The 22033-nt window shown below is 43.0% G+C and overlaps 3 protein-coding genes across 9 annotated transcripts; 1 reads left to right on the top strand and 2 right to left on the bottom strand.

Annotated features, from left to right (window-relative positions):
- Window positions 1–29: 29 nt before the first annotated feature.
- Window positions 30–8636, bottom strand: KARS1 (lysyl-tRNA synthetase 1). 3 transcript variants are annotated; one of them, XM_038147814.1, is made up of 15 exons: window positions 8516–8561; window positions 8318–8426; window positions 7694–7838; window positions 7322–7487; window positions 6840–6933; window positions 6382–6568; window positions 6003–6128; window positions 5133–5252; window positions 4765–4927; window positions 4494–4667; window positions 3663–3748; window positions 2780–2865; window positions 2334–2460; window positions 506–649; window positions 30–216 (listed from the first exon to the last, which is right to left on the bottom strand). In XM_038147814.1, the coding sequence occupies exons 2-15, from the start codon at window positions 8407–8409 to the stop codon at window positions 139–141; spliced, it is 1788 nt and encodes a 595-aa protein (XP_038003742.1). In that variant the 5' UTR covers window positions 8410–8426; window positions 8516–8561; the 3' UTR covers window positions 30–138. The 3 variants fall into 3 exon arrangements, with proteins under 3 accessions (XP_038003742.1, XP_038003743.1, XP_038003741.1); XM_038147815.1 differs by lacking the exon at window positions 8318–8426 and having other exon boundaries at window positions 8516–8636; XM_038147813.1 differs by lacking the exon at window positions 8516–8561 and having other exon boundaries at window positions 8318–8493.
- On the top strand, window positions 8548–12655 carry LOC119705431 (TERF2 interacting protein). 2 transcript variants are annotated; one of them, XM_038147838.1, is made up of 3 exons: window positions 8548–9137; window positions 9239–9315; window positions 9894–12655. In XM_038147838.1, the coding sequence occupies exons 1-3, from the start codon at window positions 8636–8638 to the stop codon at window positions 10332–10334; spliced, it is 1020 nt and encodes a 339-aa protein (XP_038003766.1). In that variant the 5' UTR covers window positions 8548–8635; the 3' UTR covers window positions 10335–12655. The 2 variants fall into 2 exon arrangements, with proteins under 2 accessions (XP_038003766.1, XP_038003767.1); XM_038147839.1 differs by having other exon boundaries at window positions 8611–9315; window positions 10061–12655.
- Window positions 12656–12751: 96 nt separating this feature from the next.
- CHST4 (carbohydrate sulfotransferase 4) lies at window positions 12752–20362 on the bottom strand. 4 transcript variants are annotated; one of them, XM_038147828.1, is made up of 3 exons: window positions 19560–19662; window positions 17830–17902; window positions 12752–15745 (listed from the first exon to the last, which is right to left on the bottom strand). In XM_038147828.1, the coding sequence occupies exon 3, from the start codon at window positions 15730–15732 to the stop codon at window positions 14554–14556; it is 1179 nt and encodes a 392-aa protein (XP_038003756.1). In that variant the 5' UTR covers window positions 15733–15745; window positions 17830–17902; window positions 19560–19662; the 3' UTR covers window positions 12752–14553. The 4 variants fall into 4 exon arrangements, with proteins under 4 accessions (XP_038003756.1, XP_038003757.1, XP_038003755.1 ...); XM_038147829.1 differs by lacking the exons at window positions 17830–17902; window positions 19560–19662 and adding an exon at window positions 20344–20362; XM_038147827.1 differs by lacking the exon at window positions 17830–17902 and having other exon boundaries at window positions 12752–15652; window positions 19560–20188.
- Window positions 20363–22033: the final 1671 nt, after the last annotated feature.

The following is a 22033-nucleotide window of genomic DNA, read 5'->3' as shown; positions in this document are numbered from 1 at the left end:
GCGCAAACGCACAAAGACTCGGAGACGGATGCAGAGAAAGCTGCCTTTATTGAACGTATACGCCACTCCTAAGCTCAGGCGGAGGTGCCCTCGCCGCGCTCGGGCTTCACGCGGAGGTGCCCGCGGTGGTCTGAAGGCTCACACAGAGGTGCCCTCGCCGGGCTGCGCCTCCTTTTTGCTGTCCTCCGGTTTCATGGCGGGGAAGAGCAGCACCTCCTGCAAACAGCGATAGTCAGCGGCCGCGCCGACCGGCAACAGCTCATCCCGCGCGCAGGTCTCGCGAGAGCTGCCTGGCGCGCGCTCCGCCCTCAACCGCGGGCCTCAGAGAGCTGAGCGAGCGCACCAAGGGGCCACTCCCAGGTGGGATTCCCCGGCTTAAAAAATCTCACACAGCTCCATTGTCAGGCACTGGTTCCATCGAAGAGATGGCCAGCCTTGCTGAATCCCATTCCCTGTTCCTTGACAAAGCCAGCAGTACGAAAGCACTGCCACTGCTTATGCTTACCTTGATGTTATTGGAATCTGTAAGGAACATGGTCAAGCGATCAATTCCCATGCCCCAGCCAGCTGTAGGGGGAAGACCGTACTCCAGTGCGGTGCAGAAGTTTTCATCAATAAACATGGCTTCATCATCACCTGCAGCTTTTGCCTAAATGAGGAAATTAATAGTAAAATGTGAGCTGTACAGAGCTAGACACTCCTGCTAACCCCTACCAAAGAGGAGGAATACTGCTATTTGTAGCAGCCATGTAACTGATGAAACCGAAGCCCAATAGAGCTGTGCAAATGAGTAGATGAAGAAATCTCAGCACAGAGAACTCTGAAGGTCCTTTGTATAGATGCTCCCAAAATAGCTCTAGACTCAATTCCTTTCTGATATGTAAGTTTCCTATCTTGGCAAAGGCCCAGGCTCTCTACATCAGTAAAAGCCATCTTTCAGAGCCATATGGCAGTAGATGACAGCAGAATGAATTGCTTTCAAAGGGTTATGAGGTTCTTTATTGGTAGCAACTCTCCTTTCAATGTTTGCAGAAACAACAAAGCAGCATAATTGGTGGAATCATCAGTAGCTGTTCCACAAATAGGGCCTGTTTTTTTCCTCTCAAGTAGAAAGACTAAAAAAACCCTACACTGAGATGTTAATTATATACCTGACGCTGACAGCCTCCAAGTGACAAAAGCCGTAATAATAAAAATACAGATTAGCCAACCATTTCAAATTGAGGAAAAAAGCCAAAAATAAGTGTCAAAACAACAGCAAACATTTTTGCTCACAGGTTCAAGGAAGAGTTTGCAAAGACTGTTACAGCAAATTTTTATCCTTGAAATCCTAAAATTTGAAATCCTGAAATGAAAATCCTACAGCAAACTGTTATCATTTATCTCAGTCTCCACCTTTACATTAAATTTTGAGGCTAATTTTCATTCAATACATATAATTGTATGTCTGCAAAGTCTGGCTATAATCATGAGGGAACTGCAGCAAGCACAAATACAACAGACCAAAAATTAAAGGTATCTGTAATATTATTCATTCTGACTGAATATTTTGAAATTTACTGTCAAGTTCGTTAGTTAACATAAATCTATTCTCCTGGCTTTGACAATTGTTTAAACCTCTCAGGCACTGTGAAGCCATTAGAAAGAATATGAAGATCAGGAACTCTTTTTCTGCAGACCACATCATTTGACCTCAGTCATGTGCAGCCAAGCATGCATTCATGGATGTGTATACCAAATTAATAACAAAATGAGTTTCAGTCACTCCTTTTGGAGGCTTACATAGAGAAATCTACTATTATAAATCTACAAGCCTAATAGTTCCCAATGTGCACCTCTATCCTGTGAGTCAACCTAATCTATCAGTACTCTGCTCAGGAAATTAAGATATTTCTTAGACAGCATTCAAAGTCTTAACGGACATGAAAATTTACTTAAGAACCTAAAAGTATGATGTTGTATGACTACCTAAATACTTAACTAGGGAAAAAAAACCACCAACCTTTCAACCCAGTAAAGACACAGAGAACTTTTTGCACATTTGTGTTTTTCCAGATTAGTACTTTGGGTGGAATAAAAGGGAAGATATTCCAAAACAAAGTTTCACTAAAAAAAACCTAATTAACAGCAGTATTTCACCTTGTTTACCTTAAAGAGCAAGGTTCCTAAAAAGGAATTGCATTTTAATGACATACTTTTACTTAAGTGACAAACACTCAAAGTAGTAACAACTCTTTTAAGCAGTGGGTACTAATGACAGATTTAGGACAGACTTAGGGAATATTCTTTGCTTACATGCCTGTATTACATTCACTATCAGCAAGACACCATACCTTGGCCTGATCCTCAAAAAGCTGACGCTGTCGGAAAGGATCATTAAGTTCTGTGTATGCATTGCACACTTCCTTCTTCATTACAAAGAGTTCAAAACGTTCTGTTAGTCCCGGAAGAGAGCGATGCCTATGTGAAGGAAACAAAACAGACATACCTTAAAATAATCTTACCTATAGAAGCAAACAGCACATACATTACTTAGGGGCATTGCTCACACTTAGCACTAACAGCTGTCAAAGTTTCTAAGTACTAAGCATTGACACACCTCTTCCTTGGATGATGGGTTTCACAGCTAAGGAACCAATGTCTATCTTGGTTTGTATTAGAATTCCCAAGCTAGTACACAACATCAAAATCTGTTTTCACTCATGCAACTTTTTTTTTTTTTTTTTTTTTATTAAGTAGAAGATTTGAGTTACACACTGACCATGTGTCACACTCTTACCATTTGGCAAGCGGACTCATGACCTGTGGGTGATCACAGATGAATGTAGGGTTGATACAGGTGACTTCCAGGAATTCACCAACTAACTGGGAAAACAAAACCAAAACAATGTAGGGTTGATACAAGTGACTTCCAGGAATTCACCAACTAACTGGGAAAACAAAACCAAAACAATGTAGGGTTGATACAAGTGACTTCCAGGAATTCACCAACTAACTGGGAAAACAAAAGTGAAACAATTATGCAGTGTACATTTATGCACATTCCTAGCACTGCCTTCACCAAGCACCCTAATTTCCTCTCTTTTGCTACTGAAAAAGGTACCCAAAATCTGAAGAGTTTCCAAAGTATTTTTTTTTCTGGTTATGGCAATGTCTTCATCAACAGAGAGTGTGTCCTAGTCAGGTAAGGAAAAATGACACAGCAAAAACTGTATAATAATTCAATTTGCACATTACAGTAAGGGCCAATAGAAAAAGCATCAAAAGAACAGCTATCAGACAATATCTGGGTACAATGAAATACAGCTGATAGAACGATATTGCACTCCTTCCCTTTTGGTCAGCTACATACGGATGCACACATCTCACAGACAGAACTGACCTACGATAAAGCAAATCTGTTTTAAACACAAGTGACCAGTTATCCAACTAAAATCCCCTAGTGCTCAAGTTAAGCAGGCACAAGTAAACTACACTTTGGTGTAGACAACATGAAAGAAGATTTTGACACTGCAAGTTTTCTTGCTGTAATACAGCAACAGCTGAAGAGCACTGCAGCATGCTTTTCCTGGTGCAGCTAAACCTTCTCTTCTAAGAGACTTCTGTTGACGCAGAGAGATCCTCAAAGACATTAGGATAATAAAAATAGCACCTTTACTTACTTTGTCAAGAAGCCTGGCTGTTGTCCTGGGAGGTGGACATTCAACGTTTCTCTCCACACAAAGGTTATCAAAGAACCTGCGAGTTTCTGAATTTGCAGATGAAAATCAGAACAGCCATCCCAACAATAATTTTTTTTCTTACTAGATCCTTCAACGTTTCTTAGAGTGACTTGTAAGATCTCAATGGTAGACATCATAGAAAACATGAGCTTAAATGTCAATCTACCGAAATGGTGTTTGGTTTTAATGGTTTACAGTAAAACAGTAGTTATTTTATACTTTAGAAATTCGACAACAGTTAAGCACACACCACATAACTGCTGGACATTATTATTTGGGGGCTGGGGGGGAGAGGAGGGAACAGGGGGGGAAAAACAATCACTATAAATTATATGAACTTGTTTCCTTATGTTTCTCAATTCCAGGAATAAAATAGGACATAATTGCTTTTTTAGGAAGGCCCCAAATAATCATACACCCAAGCTACAATTACAGGTGTGGAAACTCAACTGCACATGAGATAAGAAATAAGAGGCAAAAAGCTGGATTTCTTTAACAAATCAAGAACTCCATACATCAAGCTTCTTGAGTATATCCTTTCACATATACTCAACAAAGAAAGAGACCAAAGAGTCAGATCCTGCCAAAGATGGCAAGGAATGAAGGCTTCTTTCCAGACTCACGTAAACCAACAAAACCAGAGGAAAGAAATCCTGTGTCTTAGTACTACTTCAAAAAAAGCAGCTAAGAGACTGCAGCCTGAGAACTGGCAACCTTTTGGCCACTTTCTGTTAACGAAGAATTACAGGACATTCATACTCAGCATCTAACCTTCAGTTTCAAAACACTCAGTTGGTGGAAACTTCACTCCCAGGACCTTTTCCAGATCATACACCATGCTAATTCGCCGGAAGGGAGGAGTAAAATCTATCTCATAGGCCTGTCCATCTTGACCATCTGGATGGTAAGTGATCTTGTAAGTCCCAGTAATATGTTTCACCATCCCTACAAAAGGAATGTGAGGTTTAGAAAGAGTATGCTACATAATAACTGGTTCTTCCAGAGATTCTTACTCTTTTTTAAATAATACTGCATACTTCACCTGAAAGCAACTTCTCTGTAATTTCCATTAAGTCATGGTAGTCCGCATAAGCCATATAAAATTCACAAGTTGTGAACTCAGGGTTGTGAGTCAAATCAATTCCTTCATTCCGGAACTGACGCCCAATTTCATATACTCTGTCCAGACCACCAACCACCAACATCTAAACAAAATGAAATTCTAGTAAATACACTTTCTCAAAAGAACCTAAGAGAGCCCAAACACATACAACTGCAACACAACCTTACAAAACTCATTAATGAGACAAGTCCACCTTTCTTCAAAAATAATCTTAATTTTAGCTACATTTGCTTTTTTTAATACAGTTTGAAAAACACAGGCTTAGCTATGAGAGGCTTGCATTTTACCTTATGGTAAAGTTCTGGAGCAATTCTCATATATAAATTCATATCCAGTTCATTGTGGTATGTGATAAATGGCTTTGCCACAGCTCCGCCTGGAATTACATTCATCATAGGAGTTTCAACCTGTAACAACAAAAAAAAAAAATCCCCTGTTTTCATAAAACCTGTTTCCAAACCAGAAATGTATAGATCAAACAAACAAACAAAAAAAAACCAAAACAGCTAGTTTTGATGAAAAATCTGTATTTCACTTACAGTTCGGCATGTCAGCGTATGAAAACAATTCTCAACAAAAGACCACTGAACAAAACTGCACATTTTTCATGTAGTCCATAATAACAAATTCATCTGTTGCTCTGAAGAGTCACTCATATTTACTACAAATGTGAATTTGCTGGCTTCGTGTTATCAAAGCCAGGAACAGTGCTGTGGCATTATCACAAAATCCTCTCTCTACACTACAGAAAATTGAACTCAACAAGGCCAAGTGCAATTTCCTGCACCTGGGTCAACACAATCCAATTCTGCCTACGGGACGCAGAACTGGCTTTTATATCCAGGAGGCAAAACAACATTTCAAAGATGTTGTTTTCACCCTATTTTACTGAAATATGGAAAGGACAGTAGTAGTTTGGAGTATTACCTTCATAAAAGGTTCCCAAGCCATAACCTCACCAACCGATAAGTAATCTTAACTTTGCAGAGAGAAGGAATTGTTCCCACTACATTAAGCTGATAAAATACACCATGCTGAGGCAATTAGTGTCAGTTCTGTAAGTACTTTGTACATGAGCCTGAATATAAAACATCTTTGAAGCTAAAAAACTGTAAACACATTCAGTATGCAGACAGAAAAAACCACTGATGCCTTACCTCAAGAAAGCCCAACTCATCTAGAAAGCTACGAAGGTAAGTGATGATCTTTGCACGGGTTATAAATTTTTGCCTCACATAATCATTAAGAATTAAATCCAAGTATCTCTGACGATATCTGGTTTCCTGAAAAGAACACATATCTTTAGAACAAGGTAGATAAAATGTCATGCCAAAGGAAAAAATACCAAAACAAAACTAATATTCTTTTGTTAACTGATAATATCAGCAGTTAACAAATATCATCCATTCAGACCTATCTGTGGCATTCTCGCTCATGGCAGGGCTGTTGAACTAAATGATCCCAAAGGTCCCTTCCAACCCAAACCATTCCATGATCTGTCAAATTGCTTCCAAGACTGACAGCTATGACAAATACCTTATCTTTGAGGCCAAAATGAAGATGAGGCAACATGTGCAGGCATGGAGACAAGAGAGTGATTTCATAAGGAATAATACTCAGTTCCCCTTTCCTTGTTTTCCCAGGATTCCCCTCTACACCAATAATGTCCCCACGACGCAGCTTGCTGTTAACACGGAAATATTCTTCCTCGGATTTGTAGAGGCTGTAATTGCAGAACAGATGTAAGCACATTTGTTTAAAATTCAATACTCAAAACTGTCCCCAAGTGTCTCACAAGACAAAATCCATTAAAAAATATATATAGAAGTTATTTTAACAGGAAGTCAAACACAACATCTGAAGCAAAACATTACTTGGCTGCTCAAGCCAAACAGATGAAACAGAATATTTAATCACAAAATACAGATATCTAGACGCCAGAATGCAGCGCAGTTTAGAATGTTAAACTGAATGCTGGTAATACCTCTACTTACCTGGAATTTGCCATGACCTGCAGCTTGACTCCTTCACCACGAAGATCATAGAAAATCAGTTTCCCTCCAGCAGCACGCTTTGCATGGATTCGACCTAAATATCAAAAGTATGCTAGACATCAGGAAAAGAGTCCCTACCAGAAAGGATACAGGGGCAAAAGCCACAGTACTATCACTTAGAATCATCAGCTCTGAACTATTTAACTGTGAAAGAGAAGCAGTTAAGTCTCAAAATGAAGTCTAGTACAAATAAGATTGTAAAAACTTTGGGTCCCCAGAACCCATGTTACGTACAACCTGATCTTATAGTTGCAAGGGATGTTGCACAGGTCCACTCAGTCTGAAGGGTATGTCCTGAATAGATTAACACTGCTACAAGGCTACATGACTGAGTAAGAGATCAGCAAAATTCAAAAAAGACCCACCCACCAATAAAAGCAGCTAAGACTTTACGTTTTTCTGTATCTCAGGTAAACTTTTACCTGCCACTCTCACGGTAATGCTTGTCAGATGATCTCCTGGCTGGAGGTGACTGTACTTGTCTATAAAATCTGAGAGGGATAAGTCAACGTGGAACTTGTGGGGATAGGGATCTTCACTGGAGCCCTTAAGCTGTTGGACTGCATGGCTACGGATCTTGTAGTATTGCTGTCACCAGAAACAAACAAAATCAAATTATTTTATTAGAACCTGAAAATATGTTACAGGCTGCGAATTTAAATGTAGCTGCCCTAATGTAGGAATATACATCTCTCCCCTTTTTACCTTTTAATTACCCATGAATAAAAAAATCAAATGCAAGTCAGTAAGATTGATTCACAGAACATCTAATAAGCATGGGACCAGATGCTCACATTTGGATCCAAGCTCTCCTCATCAGTACCAACATTATCCTCAGAATTCAAGGAAGGCTTATTTGAATGCTTTTCACTTTGCTCTTTCTGCTTTGCTTCTTTTTCAGCTGTTTTTCTCTCAGCCTTTAAACGTCTCTTCAGCTCACTACAAAAGAGAAGGAAACCGGATGCAGCAAGTACTCTGATAGTTCTACAGGGAAACGATTGGCAGGATTCTGCCAAAACCTAACTGTACAAATAACCCCACCACTTCTCTTACTTTTTCCAATAGTCAAAATAATTCTTAAACACGTTAAAATATTTTCTACTTTGAACTCCTTCAGTTCATCCCCTACGATACAACCACTCACAGAAAGTGAAAGCGAAATTAAACATAGTTTAGACAGACCTTGACGACGCGTGCCTACGTGCTCAAGGACTTGACGCCCTTCATTTTATCCATAAGAGCCTATCAGCCCTACGCAGCGTGTAAGTGAAAGAAGGGAAACTACCCACTAAGTAACGTAACACCTTCGTGGTCCGGCCTATTCCCCCATGGCCCTCGGGCTCCCGTCGCGCTCCTGACCCCAACTTCCACGACTCCATAAGGAAAGAAGGGGGCCAAGCCAGACGCAAAGCACCGACCTGCTTTGGTCGTGAAGCGCCTGCTGCCGTCGGAGCGCGGGCGCGGCCCTCCAGACCCAGCTGCGGAGCCGCGCAGCGCCGGAGCTCAGCATAGCGCTCCGACGGGCGCCTTGACGGAGACAACGCACCGGGTCAGCTGGACACACTTCACTTTCACCTCCCCGGCCCGGCCCCACCTGATCACCCGCCCACCCTCACTTTTTGCTGAGGTGCGACTCAATCTCCTCCACGTTGCACTCGCGCGCCGCCGCCGCCATCACCTCCTCGCAGCTGCCGCCGCCTCCGCCCTTCCGCCCTGGCACGCCTGCGCAGGCGGCGATGGCGGCGATGGCGGCGGGCGGAGCTGGAGCGGCGATGGCGGGCGGCCAGGCCGGAGCAGCGCGATCCCGATCGCTGTTCTTGTGGGATGACGGGCATCCTATGCGGTTCTACCTGCGGCCCGGCCTGGCCAAGCTGCGCCTGGCGCCCCTGGTGCTGGCGGGCGGCGGGCGCCTGTGTCGGGTGCAGGAACCAGGGGCCGTGCTCTTGGCGCAGCCCGGCGAGGTGGCTCCCGACGGGGCCGTCTCAACCGAGTACGTGGCGGAGTGCGTGAAGCGCAACCAGCGGCTGCCGCTGGAGCCCTTCCTGCTGACAGCCCGCGGCCGCCTGGCCTTCACGGAGGCGGAGGATGCGGCGCTGCTCCAGGCGGTGCGCGGCCAGGGCATGGTGCGGGTGAGCGGCCGCGCGCTGTGGATAGAGCTGGAGCGGAGCGGCCTGACGCGGCACAGCTGGCAGGCCATGCGCGACCGCTACCTGCGGCACCTGCTGCCGCGGCTCTGGGGTGAGCGGGGCCACAGCGGCGGAGCCGGGTTGCGAGGGGGCGTGGTGGCGACCAGCGTGGGTCGCTGTGGCCTGGCAGACGATCCCCGCGTGTTTCCGCAGAGCCCCCGCAGACGGAGGATTCCACGCAGATCAGGGGTCTGTTCGAGGCAGCTAATCGGGAGTTCGAAAGCACGGAGGTGAGCGACCGGGGCCAGCCTGGGGAGCAGCAGCCTCCACTGCGCGCAGTGCTCGGGGCAGGCCTTCCCCGGTGTCACAGAGGGCACAATAGAAACTCATTATTAACTCGTGAAATGAGTTTGCACCGCGATATCCCTTCTGCTGTGGCTAAACTGTGAGCTGTCATCTGTGTGGTTTGCGATAAATGGTGCCTGGCTGCTGCATTTTTTCTTCCCTGTGCAAGTTAGCATGAGGAAGTTTATGTCATGGGGGTTGTCATATTAAAAGCTATATTAGCAAATGGAAGTCATCCTTTCACCTCAGGCAAAAAATGTTCCTGCCATTGCACCAACACTTACTTTTGCCTTTTATGCTTAGTTTGTTCAAATTCTTCCTTATAGTCTATGGATTTCTGTGATCATGTGCAGCCTCATTAACATACATGGCTTTGCTTCAGCCACTAACTTTTACTATGCTTATCAATTTCTGAGGTTTTAATACACTGTAGAGTCAGAGTAAAAGGTGGTTGGTTGCAGTGGTAAAAGATTTGCCAGAAAATACCATCTCTAATTGGTGATTCCACTTGTCTTACTGTTAGTCAGAAAGTGACTCTTCAGATGTTGCAGAACTTTCCACACAAGATGGAGTGAGAAGGTCCCCAGGAGAAACAACATCTGAGCTGAAAACTGGGCCAGAGGACTCTGCTTTCCCTGACATTCAGTTACAAAGGCAAGAAAGGCCAAAAAGCACTTGTTCTTCTTCCAGTGTGGTGGGACAAGTAGTAGAAACTATGGAGCGCTTCATGGAGAAGTTTGCTGTGGACCTGCTCACTGTTACACAGGCCTTTCTGAAAAACAGCGGTGACGTGGAAGCTACTTCATACTTTCTGCAAACAGGGCAGCGCTTGGATGGGTACCCTGTGTGGAGCAGACAGGATGATTTAGAATTGCAAAAGGATGATGAACATGTCAGAAATAAACTGATAGCCAAATTTGGAGCTGAAAATGTAGCAAAGCGGATAGTGTTTAGAGAGAGTTAACAAGAGGACATTACTGATCTAGAACAGTTGCATAAATGTAATAGTCATTTCAGAAACACAGTGGAAAATTTGATCAAAGTGCTGGAGTTTCAGAAATGCTTTAATTTTTTTTTTTTTTTTTTGTATTAAAAGGCCTGTTTTGTATCTCTGCAGATCTAAGATGCAGCTGCTTTAATCAAAGGAATGCTTGTACCAGGCCTTATATTCTACTTGGGAAAAATACACAGCTTTCAGGGCTATGAGTAATAGTTGAAGTAGGAAATGAAAGTTAAGAGGGAATGATCAGAGGTTATGCATCACCTGAGTTGCATTTGAAAGAGAACACTATTACTAGGATAAAGTAATAATCTGAAAAACTCGGTACTTTTAGCCTGAAATTATCTTGTGGTTACTTATTTTAATACTATATGAAGTGAGTCTTAAAAATCTGGAATTCACTCTTTTGCTGAAATAAAATGGGCTGGCAAAGGTGAAGATTGGTTTTTGGGGTTTTTTTAACCTCTCTAACATTTTGGGTTTTTAGCATATTGCAGTGTGGCACTCAGAAAATTAGGATGAATTGTGAAATGACTGATGTTGAGCCAAATTAAAATTGTACTGAAAATAAAAAACTATATAATGAGACTGCTGTTTCAGGAAACCACTGCAACACCTCCTGATTATTTAAGGAGTTAACCTTAAAGTTAAAGTAGCCAAATAAATACTAAAACAGCACTACACAGTGTTTCACTGGACTGAAAAAGTGATAATTACTTGGCATAGTTGTGCTATTCAGACTTTGAACAGTTATTTGAGATTTGTGTGGAAGCCAGACAAGCACTTAATGAAGGAGTGCAAGACAACATAGCAAATGAAGTAGTTGTTTGTTTTTTTTTTTACATAAGGCATGTTACCAGCTTGGTTTGAAAACTAAGTTTTGCTGATGACCAGGTTCATGAACAGGAGACCTGTCACCTCTTGTAGCTGAAAACTCCCATTGTAGCTTGGGCTGTGTACATGTCAGCAGCACCATAGCATTGCAATGGTCTCGCTTAACAAAACTGCCCTAGAATTTAAAATGAGAGGTAGAATGCATTAAATAGCTGCAATATAAAATGGTCGGATTTAGTCTATCTTTTTACAATTCTAAGTGGCACTTATTTTAAAAGTGAGTTTGTCTTATTGGAGCAATTAGTCTAAGGTGCAGTGCAAACTTCTGAGTTCACATACAGTGGTTTTGCCTTTGCAGAGCCTTATGGACATTGTCTGACGCTGAGAATCTTTCCCTGTGTCCTTGTGCTCTCAGAAGGTGTAGGAGCTAAGACACAAAGACCACAGTTTACTCAAGGCTGCCCTCTTTCTTCTGTTATGAGCTCCTGAAAGGCACTGCTTGTCCGCAGCTGCTCTTGCTTGTGCATGCCCATAGGTTTAGTCTTTTTTACCAGGTTTAACCCTGGAGGATCCAGAGATGACACCATATTGTATGGTTCTACTTCTGGTTCTGTCTTTTCCCATGATAAAAATCCTTGTTTTCTGTGCTTTGTCTTACCTACAACACATGCCCCTTTCAACATGCCGGAGACAGTTTGGTTTTCTGTATTCCTATCAGGTTCCTCTACTATCACAAAAGGTCAGGAAGGTTCTTTGTGTGGCTCAAAGAAGTTTCTTTCTATTATTGCCTGGAGCAACAATACTTATATACCTGTAAAAGTGAGCAAAGTGGCAATGCACATACAAGAACTTTGAGTTAAAGAGAATTCTACAGCCAGAAATTCTGGGTCGGCAAACTATTATCTGGAATTTGGGTATTTCCTATTTGCTTCCTTTTAGAGTTAGCCAGCATTCATCAAAGTAAATTAATTTCTATGCTTTCATAACTAGAGTTACCAATGAAAAATTGATTGTATGCACCAGTTTGAAGAGCAACAGACAGGAATACCACAGAGTCAGCTTTTAAATGTCCTTTTGACTGGAGACTTCTCCATCTTACATTTCATTGGTATAAAAATAGAGTTTACTCTTCTAACTTGTACAAGGTAAACTTAATGTTTGTTTCTAAACAGACTCCTGTGATCTTTATTGCATATGCCAAAGGATGTAGTCATAGTTTTACACGTGATCAGCAGCATCTTGAGATTTTCGGGGATTTTTGTTGAGTTTTCTTTTCCTTCTCCAAAAAGTATTTTAAGTTATCTTTGCTTGAATTAAGACAACTTTACATTTTCTTGTAACCAGACTGGCAGCAGATTCTGCTGTTTCCAGAAAAAAAGAAGATCTTATAAATTGTTGTATTGAGGAAACATACCTAAAGGACTGTAATAAAGACATACTGAAATCAACAATTCTGCATTTTCTCTGATTAAGCTTAGAAAGCAGAAGTGTAAATAATTTTCAAAACAGTACATTAGGGAAATGCATCATATGTAACTTTTACCCCATTTTTTCACTGACTGGAAACACTGTGGAGGTTTTTATTCAGGTAAACAAGTGATACACAGAATTGATTGCATCCACTGAAAACAAGTATTCATAATAAAACATAAGCTGCTCAAGCCGACATTGGTTAATGTAGAGATAAGTAGCAATGTACCAGAAAGAATCTATTTTTGCTCAAAATCCAGCTTCTTGGCACTTACAGAAGGAAGCTTTTTACTATAACTGCAGTAAGAACGGGCTTTTAGCTGAATATGTTAAGGTCTGTTTCAAAGAGACTATAAAGAAAAACAGTGGCTCTGTGCTCCTGTGGCTCAGTGCAACTCCCACTTCTCTATGTCAGCTTGCCTGCCCTACATTTGCATAACCACAGTGTAAAGGAGGATACCTTGCTTTCAGTGAACTTATTACCACGAGGCCAGTGCTGCCTGCTCAGCATGGATTTTGTCCTTCAACACGATCCCTAGTAATAAGACCATTATTTCCATAATACAATATCCCGCCCTTTTCAGGGATTAGGGGTTTAGCTCTAGGAATACAGATACCCATACTGCTAAGGTAGTGAGTGTTCTGTATTAAAGGGACTCTGCAGTTTGCACATGAAAAAGGATATTCAGAAATAGGTATCTTAGGCATTTCACTCCTCCCCAAATCTGGTAGCAAGTTTTTCTCCTTGTCTTCTGGAACACTTAAAACCAGGCGAAAACAATTCCGTTGTTCAGGTTTGAACTATATATTCCCATTGGATGTGGGAGAATGGCATCTTCAATGGAGACAGTGGAGAATGGCATAGTCCATTAAGTTTATTTTTTTGTGCTCCAAGACTAGAAATACTGTCACCAAATATTTCAATAGGAGAACTTCCTGATCTCCTCTTGGTTTCTTCATTCCACTCCCATTAACCTGTCTTCTCAGTTTCGTTATTTATGCCAATGGAATCTATGTCTTTACCTTGTCTTTAGGATCTCAACTTTAGCATGAATTCTTCTGCCACCCATGTGGACTGTGGGAATTCCCAGGAAAACAACTGTTCTTGGGTTTGAAAGCCAGAAGACAGAATTATTTCAGCTAAAAAATAAATGGATTCACATAATCACAGAAATGGTTTCCCACATGAAAACCCAGGAGTTTTATTTTCAGCAATAGCTGGTTTATTCCATTTTCCCATTATACAGTAAGCAAACACAAATATTTCCCCACTTTTGCCACCAAGGCTGGATACTCAGGCACACAAATGGAGCAAAAGGAAAACTGGACTTGAAAATGCAACCATTAATAAAAAAAACCCACAAAAACTACCAAAACCCAAAAACCCACAAAACAAAAAACCCAACACAAAATCAAACCAAAGCCCAACATCTTTCCAGAAACCAAATGTCTGGTCATCCTTGCATCTTCTCTGGCACTACATATCCTGCATGGCAGCATGTCAAGCAATGTTTTCTTTATTCAGCTTCCTTTTATATTTCCTCTTCCTTGGCAGTGGAATTGCTCCATGTGGTTTCCCTAGTCTTCAGCTGTGGTCTGTGGGGGGTTTGAGCTTCTGCCATCTGGTCCTACTCCTTTGGCATTCTGTGTGCTCCAACCTAAACATAATTAATTTGGAAAACAAACATGCATTACTTTAGCCTCTGTTATGGCTGTATCTCCAGGGGTCTTGGAGAGTGACCCTGTGCTGCTGAGAGTTCTCCTGAGTGTGTCAGGGTTCTTGTACCACTTGTTCTTGCATCCATGCACGCTCCTACACTTCTGTGCCTGCACCTCTGTCCTCTTTGGCTCTAGTGAATAGTTCAGCACTCTGCAGCCTTCAGAAAGTGGATGCAGAGACCAGCTTTTCTGCCTTCAAAATTTGATCCTCAGAGGAGTTCTGGGCAAACAAGAGATCCAGAGACATATTTTTCTGCTCTTCTTCAGACTGAACAAGCCGGTAGCCCAGCAAATCCATTGCATCTTTGCACACATTTTGCACTTTTTCTATTTTCTGGAAAGGAAGTGTCTTTCTCCAGGCCTGGGATACTGTCAGTGCATCTCTCGACCCAATCTGAAAGGCCTGTGTTCCATGACCTTTTCCATGGGTGATGTTGTGGACCCACTTCTGAAGCTCTGGTGTGAAATGGAGTTCCGCAAACCTGTACATCTGAGCAGCCCTTGCTAGCGGGTCTCTGACAATGTCTTCATAGCGAACCAGCAGATACCGGTCTTTCAGGAAGCTTGGAGCGGCTTGACTTCCTGCCTTGTATATCTCAACGTGGCTTTTGCAGATCACCTGCATTGTGTTGTAGGGCCCCATTTCTCCCTTTGTCTTCTGAGACCCCACAACAATGTTACTGTCGCGTTTCAGGTCTGCCATTGTATTCTCTCGGGACCTGAACACAGCCCGAGGATCACGTACCAAGTGAATGATTTTGAGGTTCAGGGATGGATCAGTGAGAAGGGGATAGAGAACTTTCAGGTCAAAGAACCTAACTTCCTTGATGGCTACATGGCTATAGGTTTTACAAGCTTCCTCCACCTTGCTGAATGGGTACTTGCCACAGATGGTTTTGCAATTGCCTGCAGTGATTATGTCACTGCGACTGAATGAGTCACAGGCAGGTGGAGAGCACAAGGCTCGGCTTGTCTCCCACTGAAATAAATCAGACTTTTTCTTCTGGCTAGACATGTAAGCATCAAACACAGACATGTCACACAGAAAGACCGACCTGACTAAGTCCCGCACTGCCATGTGTAAGACTTTGGCACTGTTCTGGTACATCTTAACCCAAACGTGCCATGCAGGCTCCATCAGGTAGAAGACACTGGGGTGCTGGCTGAAGATTTGTCCGGTGAAGGAGGATCCTGACCGCCATGAGGAAAGAATGAGGATGTGGACAGGAGAAGGTTTTTCTTCCATGTGGGCATTGTTGCTGCAGGGTAGGAAGTGGATAAGAAGGAAGGACAGAACTGTCAGAATCAGGAGTACCTGCACTCTTCTAGACTTCACCATGATTGCAAAGGACCTGCAGAGACAGAGGAAGTTCAGCATCACAAGATGATGAAAAAGGCAAGATGTGGTGCATCAGGCTCCGTTGCATCCCCCTGCAGGCACAAGATTTTGGAAAGCTGCCACACTACTAGTGACACTGTGACAACCACCACACAAGGTGTCTTTGCAAAGGACATAAGTACTGCAGGGCTGAAGGTTTTCTGCAGCAAAATCATTGTCTGTCAGGAAGCCATTCTAATATAGTCTTAGAAGATAGTGAAAAGCTTGTCTGCACCTTTATCAAAGTTTAAGAGCTAGTTGAGTGCACTGAAGTCGGTACAGACAAATGTGTACTTCATGTGCATAATCCCTGCAAACAATCCTGGCAATTTTTATGAAGGAAAAATGCAAACCCTCCCTTTTTGCTGAGGTGTTCAGAATTCAACAGTTCCACATTTTACTTTTAAACACCTTACTCTGACCAATATTTACAATTCTTTTTATGCCAAAATGCTGTAAACATACATTGTAGGTTTCCTTTTGTTTTGATTATACTCCTTTTGAAGTTTCAGGGAACATTTATTGTCACCACACATTTACCAAAGGAAGAAGCTTGGCACTGTAATAAATCCAAGAACAGTATCTCCTCCAGATAGAGCTTTGTGGGCAATTTTGCTAGAAAGACCCATCTTTGTGTAGGCAGGCTTAACAGCTTACCTGCCCCACTAACCCCCTTCTTAGCCTAACTCCTTTTTAAAGACTGTCACTTGCTATCCCTCCCTCCAAGCCCACTCATCCTCTTGGTCTTTTGTGAGAAGACATACACAAGAATGTGCTAGTTGAACTCAAAGGTCTGCCCAAAGCTGGGTCCTTGTTTCATACACTGAACCTCTCTTCTGTCTGTGGAGGATGACTGAATTATTGGAAAATGTCTAAAAACTTTCATGCCATTGGGGACATGGCATGAAAATACCACAGAAAGAATTCATAGCCTGAATACCAGCTGGCACAGTAATCTGCAGGAAATACACCACTGAAGATGGGATCTGAGGCAGAAAGAATTCATTACATTTTTTAAAAATACATTAAAGGACACTTTGTCAATTATCCCTGTCTTGTGTGCTCTCCTTCTGTCCCCCAGCAGTGCCTGACTGTGCCTCAAATACAGGTTGGGTATCTGCAGCATGGGCTGCCCCTGGGGACAGGCTCCTTGTGCAGCACTGAAGCCCAGGCAGCATGGAAGGCTCCCCATCACCATCTGCCAGGTTTGTCAGTTTAGCTGTGCCACAGTGGACACAGACCTCTCTTGCTAGTGCAGCTGCTTTATATTTTCTGAGATGAACTAAAACTGAAAAAACTTTTCTGGTTCCTAGTCATGGTCAGTCCTTCCAGGGGGATGCACAGCAAGACAGGACAGAGGGAGCAGGGCTTTTAAGGCAAGATGTTAATCCCATACAGAGCAGCATCCGAGCCCAGGCCCTTACAGCTTTGTACACTGCTTTTGTGCATTCCACAATTGCATGAGACTCAAGCAGCTATTCCCATGCCAAGCAGCAGCCCCACTACTCAAGCAGAGGTATAAAATGACTCAACTAGGCTGCAGTGCAGACATTGCCTCCCTACTACAGGCTCACCATGCCATCTGGGTCCACAGTAATTCTGAATGTTCCCAAAGTTTCCCCAACCTCCTCCTTATGCCCTGCCTCAATTTTCCTCTGCAGCAAAGATTTCAGACTAATTTGCACAGGGATGCCTCCTCCTATGATTTCAGTTCCTCTAGTACTGATGTTTTAGATTTTCACACATGGTCACTGCTGCTAACCAACGAGGAACAGTACTAATCTGTGCCTCCAACATACATGCATAAATTGGCTTTTTTTAATCTTAGTAATCTGCTCTGCATTTGTGTTGAGCTTAGGGTGTATAAGGCAGCAATTATAATTTCTCAGAGTAAGGAAAATACCCAGCCTGATGGGTAAGTCTGGTTGTTGCCAACAGGTGCTACACAATATTAATTTTACTTTAGTAATGTCTGGCAAGGATGGGGCTGTGCATTTAGAGAGGGACCACATCATTCCTTTCTCCTGGACAAGAAGCCCTCTGATTTTTTTTGCTTACACAAATGGCCTGTAGTCTTCAGGTCTGACAAGGAGCTGAATCAGGTTGCTATTTGGACCAACCCTAGAAAGAGCTGCAAACAAAGACTATTGTAAAAATAAGTGATATATCAGCTTCTTCCTTCCAAATAAATACAAGCAGTGTTTACCAAAAGTCCTGGCTTCCAAATGAACTTTGATGATATCACTTCCATCTGGCACCATTAATATTGTTATTCTAACTCCTGACAGAGTTCCTGGAACATAGCCAGAAGCTATTAATTGAGAAAAATTCTGTTGAGCAGACATGAACAATGGCATGAAGGTAGATTTAAAACCACAGAAATAGTTGTTTCTTTGGAAACCTACATGTGAATTGCCTGAGTATGAGAATTAAATCATTTTTCAGGAAACAAGAGTATACTTTTATCCCAGGGTGGGATAGCTGGATATTTTAGATATTTCACAGAGTGACTACTTTTGATAGAAGTGACCTCATGTGAGACCACAGTTTCAACAGCTTCTTCACTCATATAAGAAGTAGTGATAATTGTTGCCATCACAAGTCTGTTCTACAGAGAGAAGGACTGAAATGAATTGTGTGCCTAATGAAGAGGAATGAAAAAGCAGCATCATATTATGCTATCTATCATACATTCCCTAATATGAGAGAAATATTATATAACCTTATTTTTCACCACTGTATTTCTCAATCATGGGAGCTGGGATGTTTCTAAACTAAGGTCTTAAGCTTAACCACATTTTCTCTACAGCAAACATCCACAGTCACCAGTGATGGAATTAATTTCATATTGCAAAAGTGAAAATATGAAGTTCTCACAGAGCTGGCAAGTAAAGATCGGCCCAGAATAATTGAGACAGTCTTAGCTGCAGAACAAGAAAAGCACACTGTTAGCAGAGTGTGTGCTAACAGAGAAGAGCCAAGATTTGGCTGAGAGCAGAAAGAACAGGAAGAATCTCAGGGCACAAAGGATGCAATATAGAAACTACTGAAAAATACACAATCCAGTGTCAACATGGTAGTGTCTCCCACAGCAAAGATATGAAAATACTGCCTGAGCAGCTTGGTAAAAAAAAAAAAAAAAAAAAAAAAAAAAAGCAGAGTCTTAGGCTTTTCTAGAAACACACAGGCACACAGGGACCTTGGAAAAGCTTGATCCTGGCAAAGAGCAAGTGTTACAGAAAGCAGCAAGCAGCCCAAGGGAAATGTACCCATGAAAAGCACTCAGCATTGGGTGCCATATCCCAGATTACAGGGTTATTGAACACGTGCATGTCTCTGGCACGTGTGAGACAGTTACAGCCCAAAACCACCTTGTGCTGTGCAAACTAATGTTGAGTGCTCTGCCAGTCTGAGGGAGTTCTCCAGACATGTACAGGCTCCCTACTGCTGTAACGGCAGCAGTATAGCAAAGAGGATCTGGCACCAGAGAAGCTCCTGTCACTGGTCTTTGATGGCACTTACGGTTGCTCACAGTTTTTTCAAATGCTGCTTCAATTTGGCCTGGTCCGTTTCTGCAGAATTAGAAGTCATCTGCTCATTCAGGGGTCAGCAGCTGGCATGACTGTCACTAGTGGGAGAAGCTGAGCAAGGGCACTGAGAAGACTGTCCGGAGAAGCAAGAACTACTCCCTAAGCCAGACCCACAGCTTCTGTCTGCAGAAAATTGTCACAATTTGCTGGCATCAAGAGCATCTACTCTAGATACCAAGAAATGGTTGAAAATCTCACCTTAACAAGTCCTTGAGAAGCACCACCAGACCCGATTCAAGCAAAGCTGCCCTCACACACGTACGCTGCTGTGGTACACACGCCTCCAGGCAGTCACGCGAACAACAGTGCATTCATGTGCAGGCGCTGTCTTCATGCTGGGGTCTCATAGACACGTGTACTTAGCTCCTACCTACAACCTGTGCCTGCCCCTTCCTGTCCTCTTCATGTACATCCCAGCTGTAAGACTGACTGCTCTACACTGCCCGCCTACTTTGACCAGCCTTAAACTAGAAAACTCCGCCTTGCACTAAGAAAAAGTACGGAAATGGCAGTTTCTTGCAGGGGTGTGAATGACCAGGTGCTGCTAATAAAGGAACAGGGCCAGAAAGTTCATGAAGGAGACTGAGAGATACTTTTAACTCCTATTACAAGCCTCAAAAAAGACTGCTGCCTGTAAGAGCAGGATGTCTGTAGAATGTCAGAGCAAAGGACAAGTTGCAAAGAGGATCAGCTTGCCCACTGTGAGTGCAGAGATAGGGCACACCTTCCTACTATTGCTCTGGCTGCTTGTCATGTCAGCAGATGCAGATTCTCATAAAATCTTTTTTACTCTTCTCTGTCTATACCTTGCTTGAATTAAACATTTGGGAGCTGGGAAAGAAAACTGTGTGAAAGGACAAGCTGTGAAAGGAGCAGCTAGACTTGGCCTGTTAATGATTCACAAGGGTGCTGTGGTTGCAATGGGACTGTGCCAGGTAAGGTAGAGAAACAGGGCAGCACTGGGCTCAAGAGAAATACTTACACACAGAGACAGTTGCTTTGGGTCATTCCTATTCCAGATCTCAGATTCTGTCACACAGTCTGGAGAGATATAGACCTCTTAGTGGTGTCCTCTTTGTGTTCCCAATGACCTCACTGCTGCTCTCAGGGCAAGTGGAGTATAGGAGACAGCAAAAGAAAAAATCTGGGCAAGGCTGGTGCTTCCAGCAGGAGGGACAATCTGAATGGGGCAGGTCATGTTCCCTTTCACTTGTTGCATTGCAAACACACATGGTCAAGCCCTGGTAACCCTGGGCTGGGAAACAAGGTGAGAGGTTGGCAGTGGTCCAGGTAGGGCCCTGTGGAGGACCACACAATGTTCGGTGTGATCTGGACTTCTGCTATGTGTTCCCATGCCCTGCAGTGACACACAGGATTTACCTGCACGTCATTAGCTGTTAGAAAACCTTTGTAAAGGCCACACCACTTGAGTGGCTCTTCCTGAAGGATTATTCTTCCCTGGCTAACAGTTGCATGAACAAAGATGGATCAAAACTTCCGTTCCAGCTGTATGTAGTTTGCCCAAGACATGCTGATCCCTTGGCATCAATATGTAGGCTTTATGACAGCACTGTATACTACTGTGTAGTCATCTTGTCAAAGGGTTGAGCAGATTTTTCTACTTTTCTACGCCACATCCCAGTTATTTGTCTGAGCTTTCCACAGGGCATCCTCTGTAGTATAAGCAGTTGCACAGAGGAGGAGAATATGCTCTTATTTGCATTTCAGATTTGGGAGGACAAACTAGTCTGGCACACTGTATTTCCTGAGACCTGCATATTGTGACACTTGAAGGAGGAAACCTCAGGAAGGCTCCTGAAAACAAGCAACATGCTCCCCATATGTCTGACTCAAAAGCTTTACGATGCAAAGGAGAAGTGTACAGGGTCAGGGTAATCCCAAGCACAAATAGAGGCCATGTGGAAAATGGGCTGATATCAGCTCCAAGAAGAAGGACTTTGGGGCGTTGGTGGACAAGAAGCTTCACGTGAGCCAGCCATGTGTGCTAACAGCCCAGAAACCAATCATGTTCTGGGCTGTGTGTCACCAACAGCATGGGCTGCAGGATGAAGGAGGAGATTCTTCCCCTCTACTCTGTTCTGGCAAGACCTCACCTGGAATACTGCATCCAGCTCTGGGGTCGTCAGCACAGGAAAAACAAAGGCCTGTTGCAGTATGTCCAGGGAATGACACATTTCTATTTTCTACCCTCTCTCTGTGGACTCAGAGACTAGTGATCTAGTGAACTGCCCATGCAATCACACTTTGTATTCTTACACCCTGAAGAAGTAAGCAATATGTACTGTGCTCCCAAGCATGCATAAACACATCACACCTGATCCAGTGCAGAAGCAACAGAAGTAGGCTGAGGAGTGATGCAAAGGGCATAGACTAGAGTTTAATTCCACAGTGCTTACACTGGAGATGCCTCCCTACCTGAGAGCATGTTTTTGACAGCTGACAAGAGAACCAGGCATACCTATGGGAGTGAAACCTGATCAGCTGTAAGGCTGGACTAACCCCATGCCCTGTCTTCTGCCATCATCTAGAGGAGATGCCTAGGGAAGAGAACAAGAAAAACATTTCCTCCCTGAAGCCAGGGATCTGGAGTACACAATTCACCTCTCTGAATGCAGATGTTAAAAATAAGCTAGAAGATCCTGTTTCATTCT

The sequence above is a fragment of the Motacilla alba genome, chromosome 11 (genome assembly GCF_015832195.1).
Source record: "Motacilla alba alba isolate MOTALB_02 chromosome 11, Motacilla_alba_V1.0_pri, whole genome shotgun sequence".
NCBI classification, from domain to species: Eukaryota; Metazoa; Chordata; class Aves; order Passeriformes; family Motacillidae; genus Motacilla; species Motacilla alba.
The sequence above is the reverse complement of the archived record's forward strand: the minus strand, read 5'-3'. Positions and strand labels throughout refer to the sequence as shown.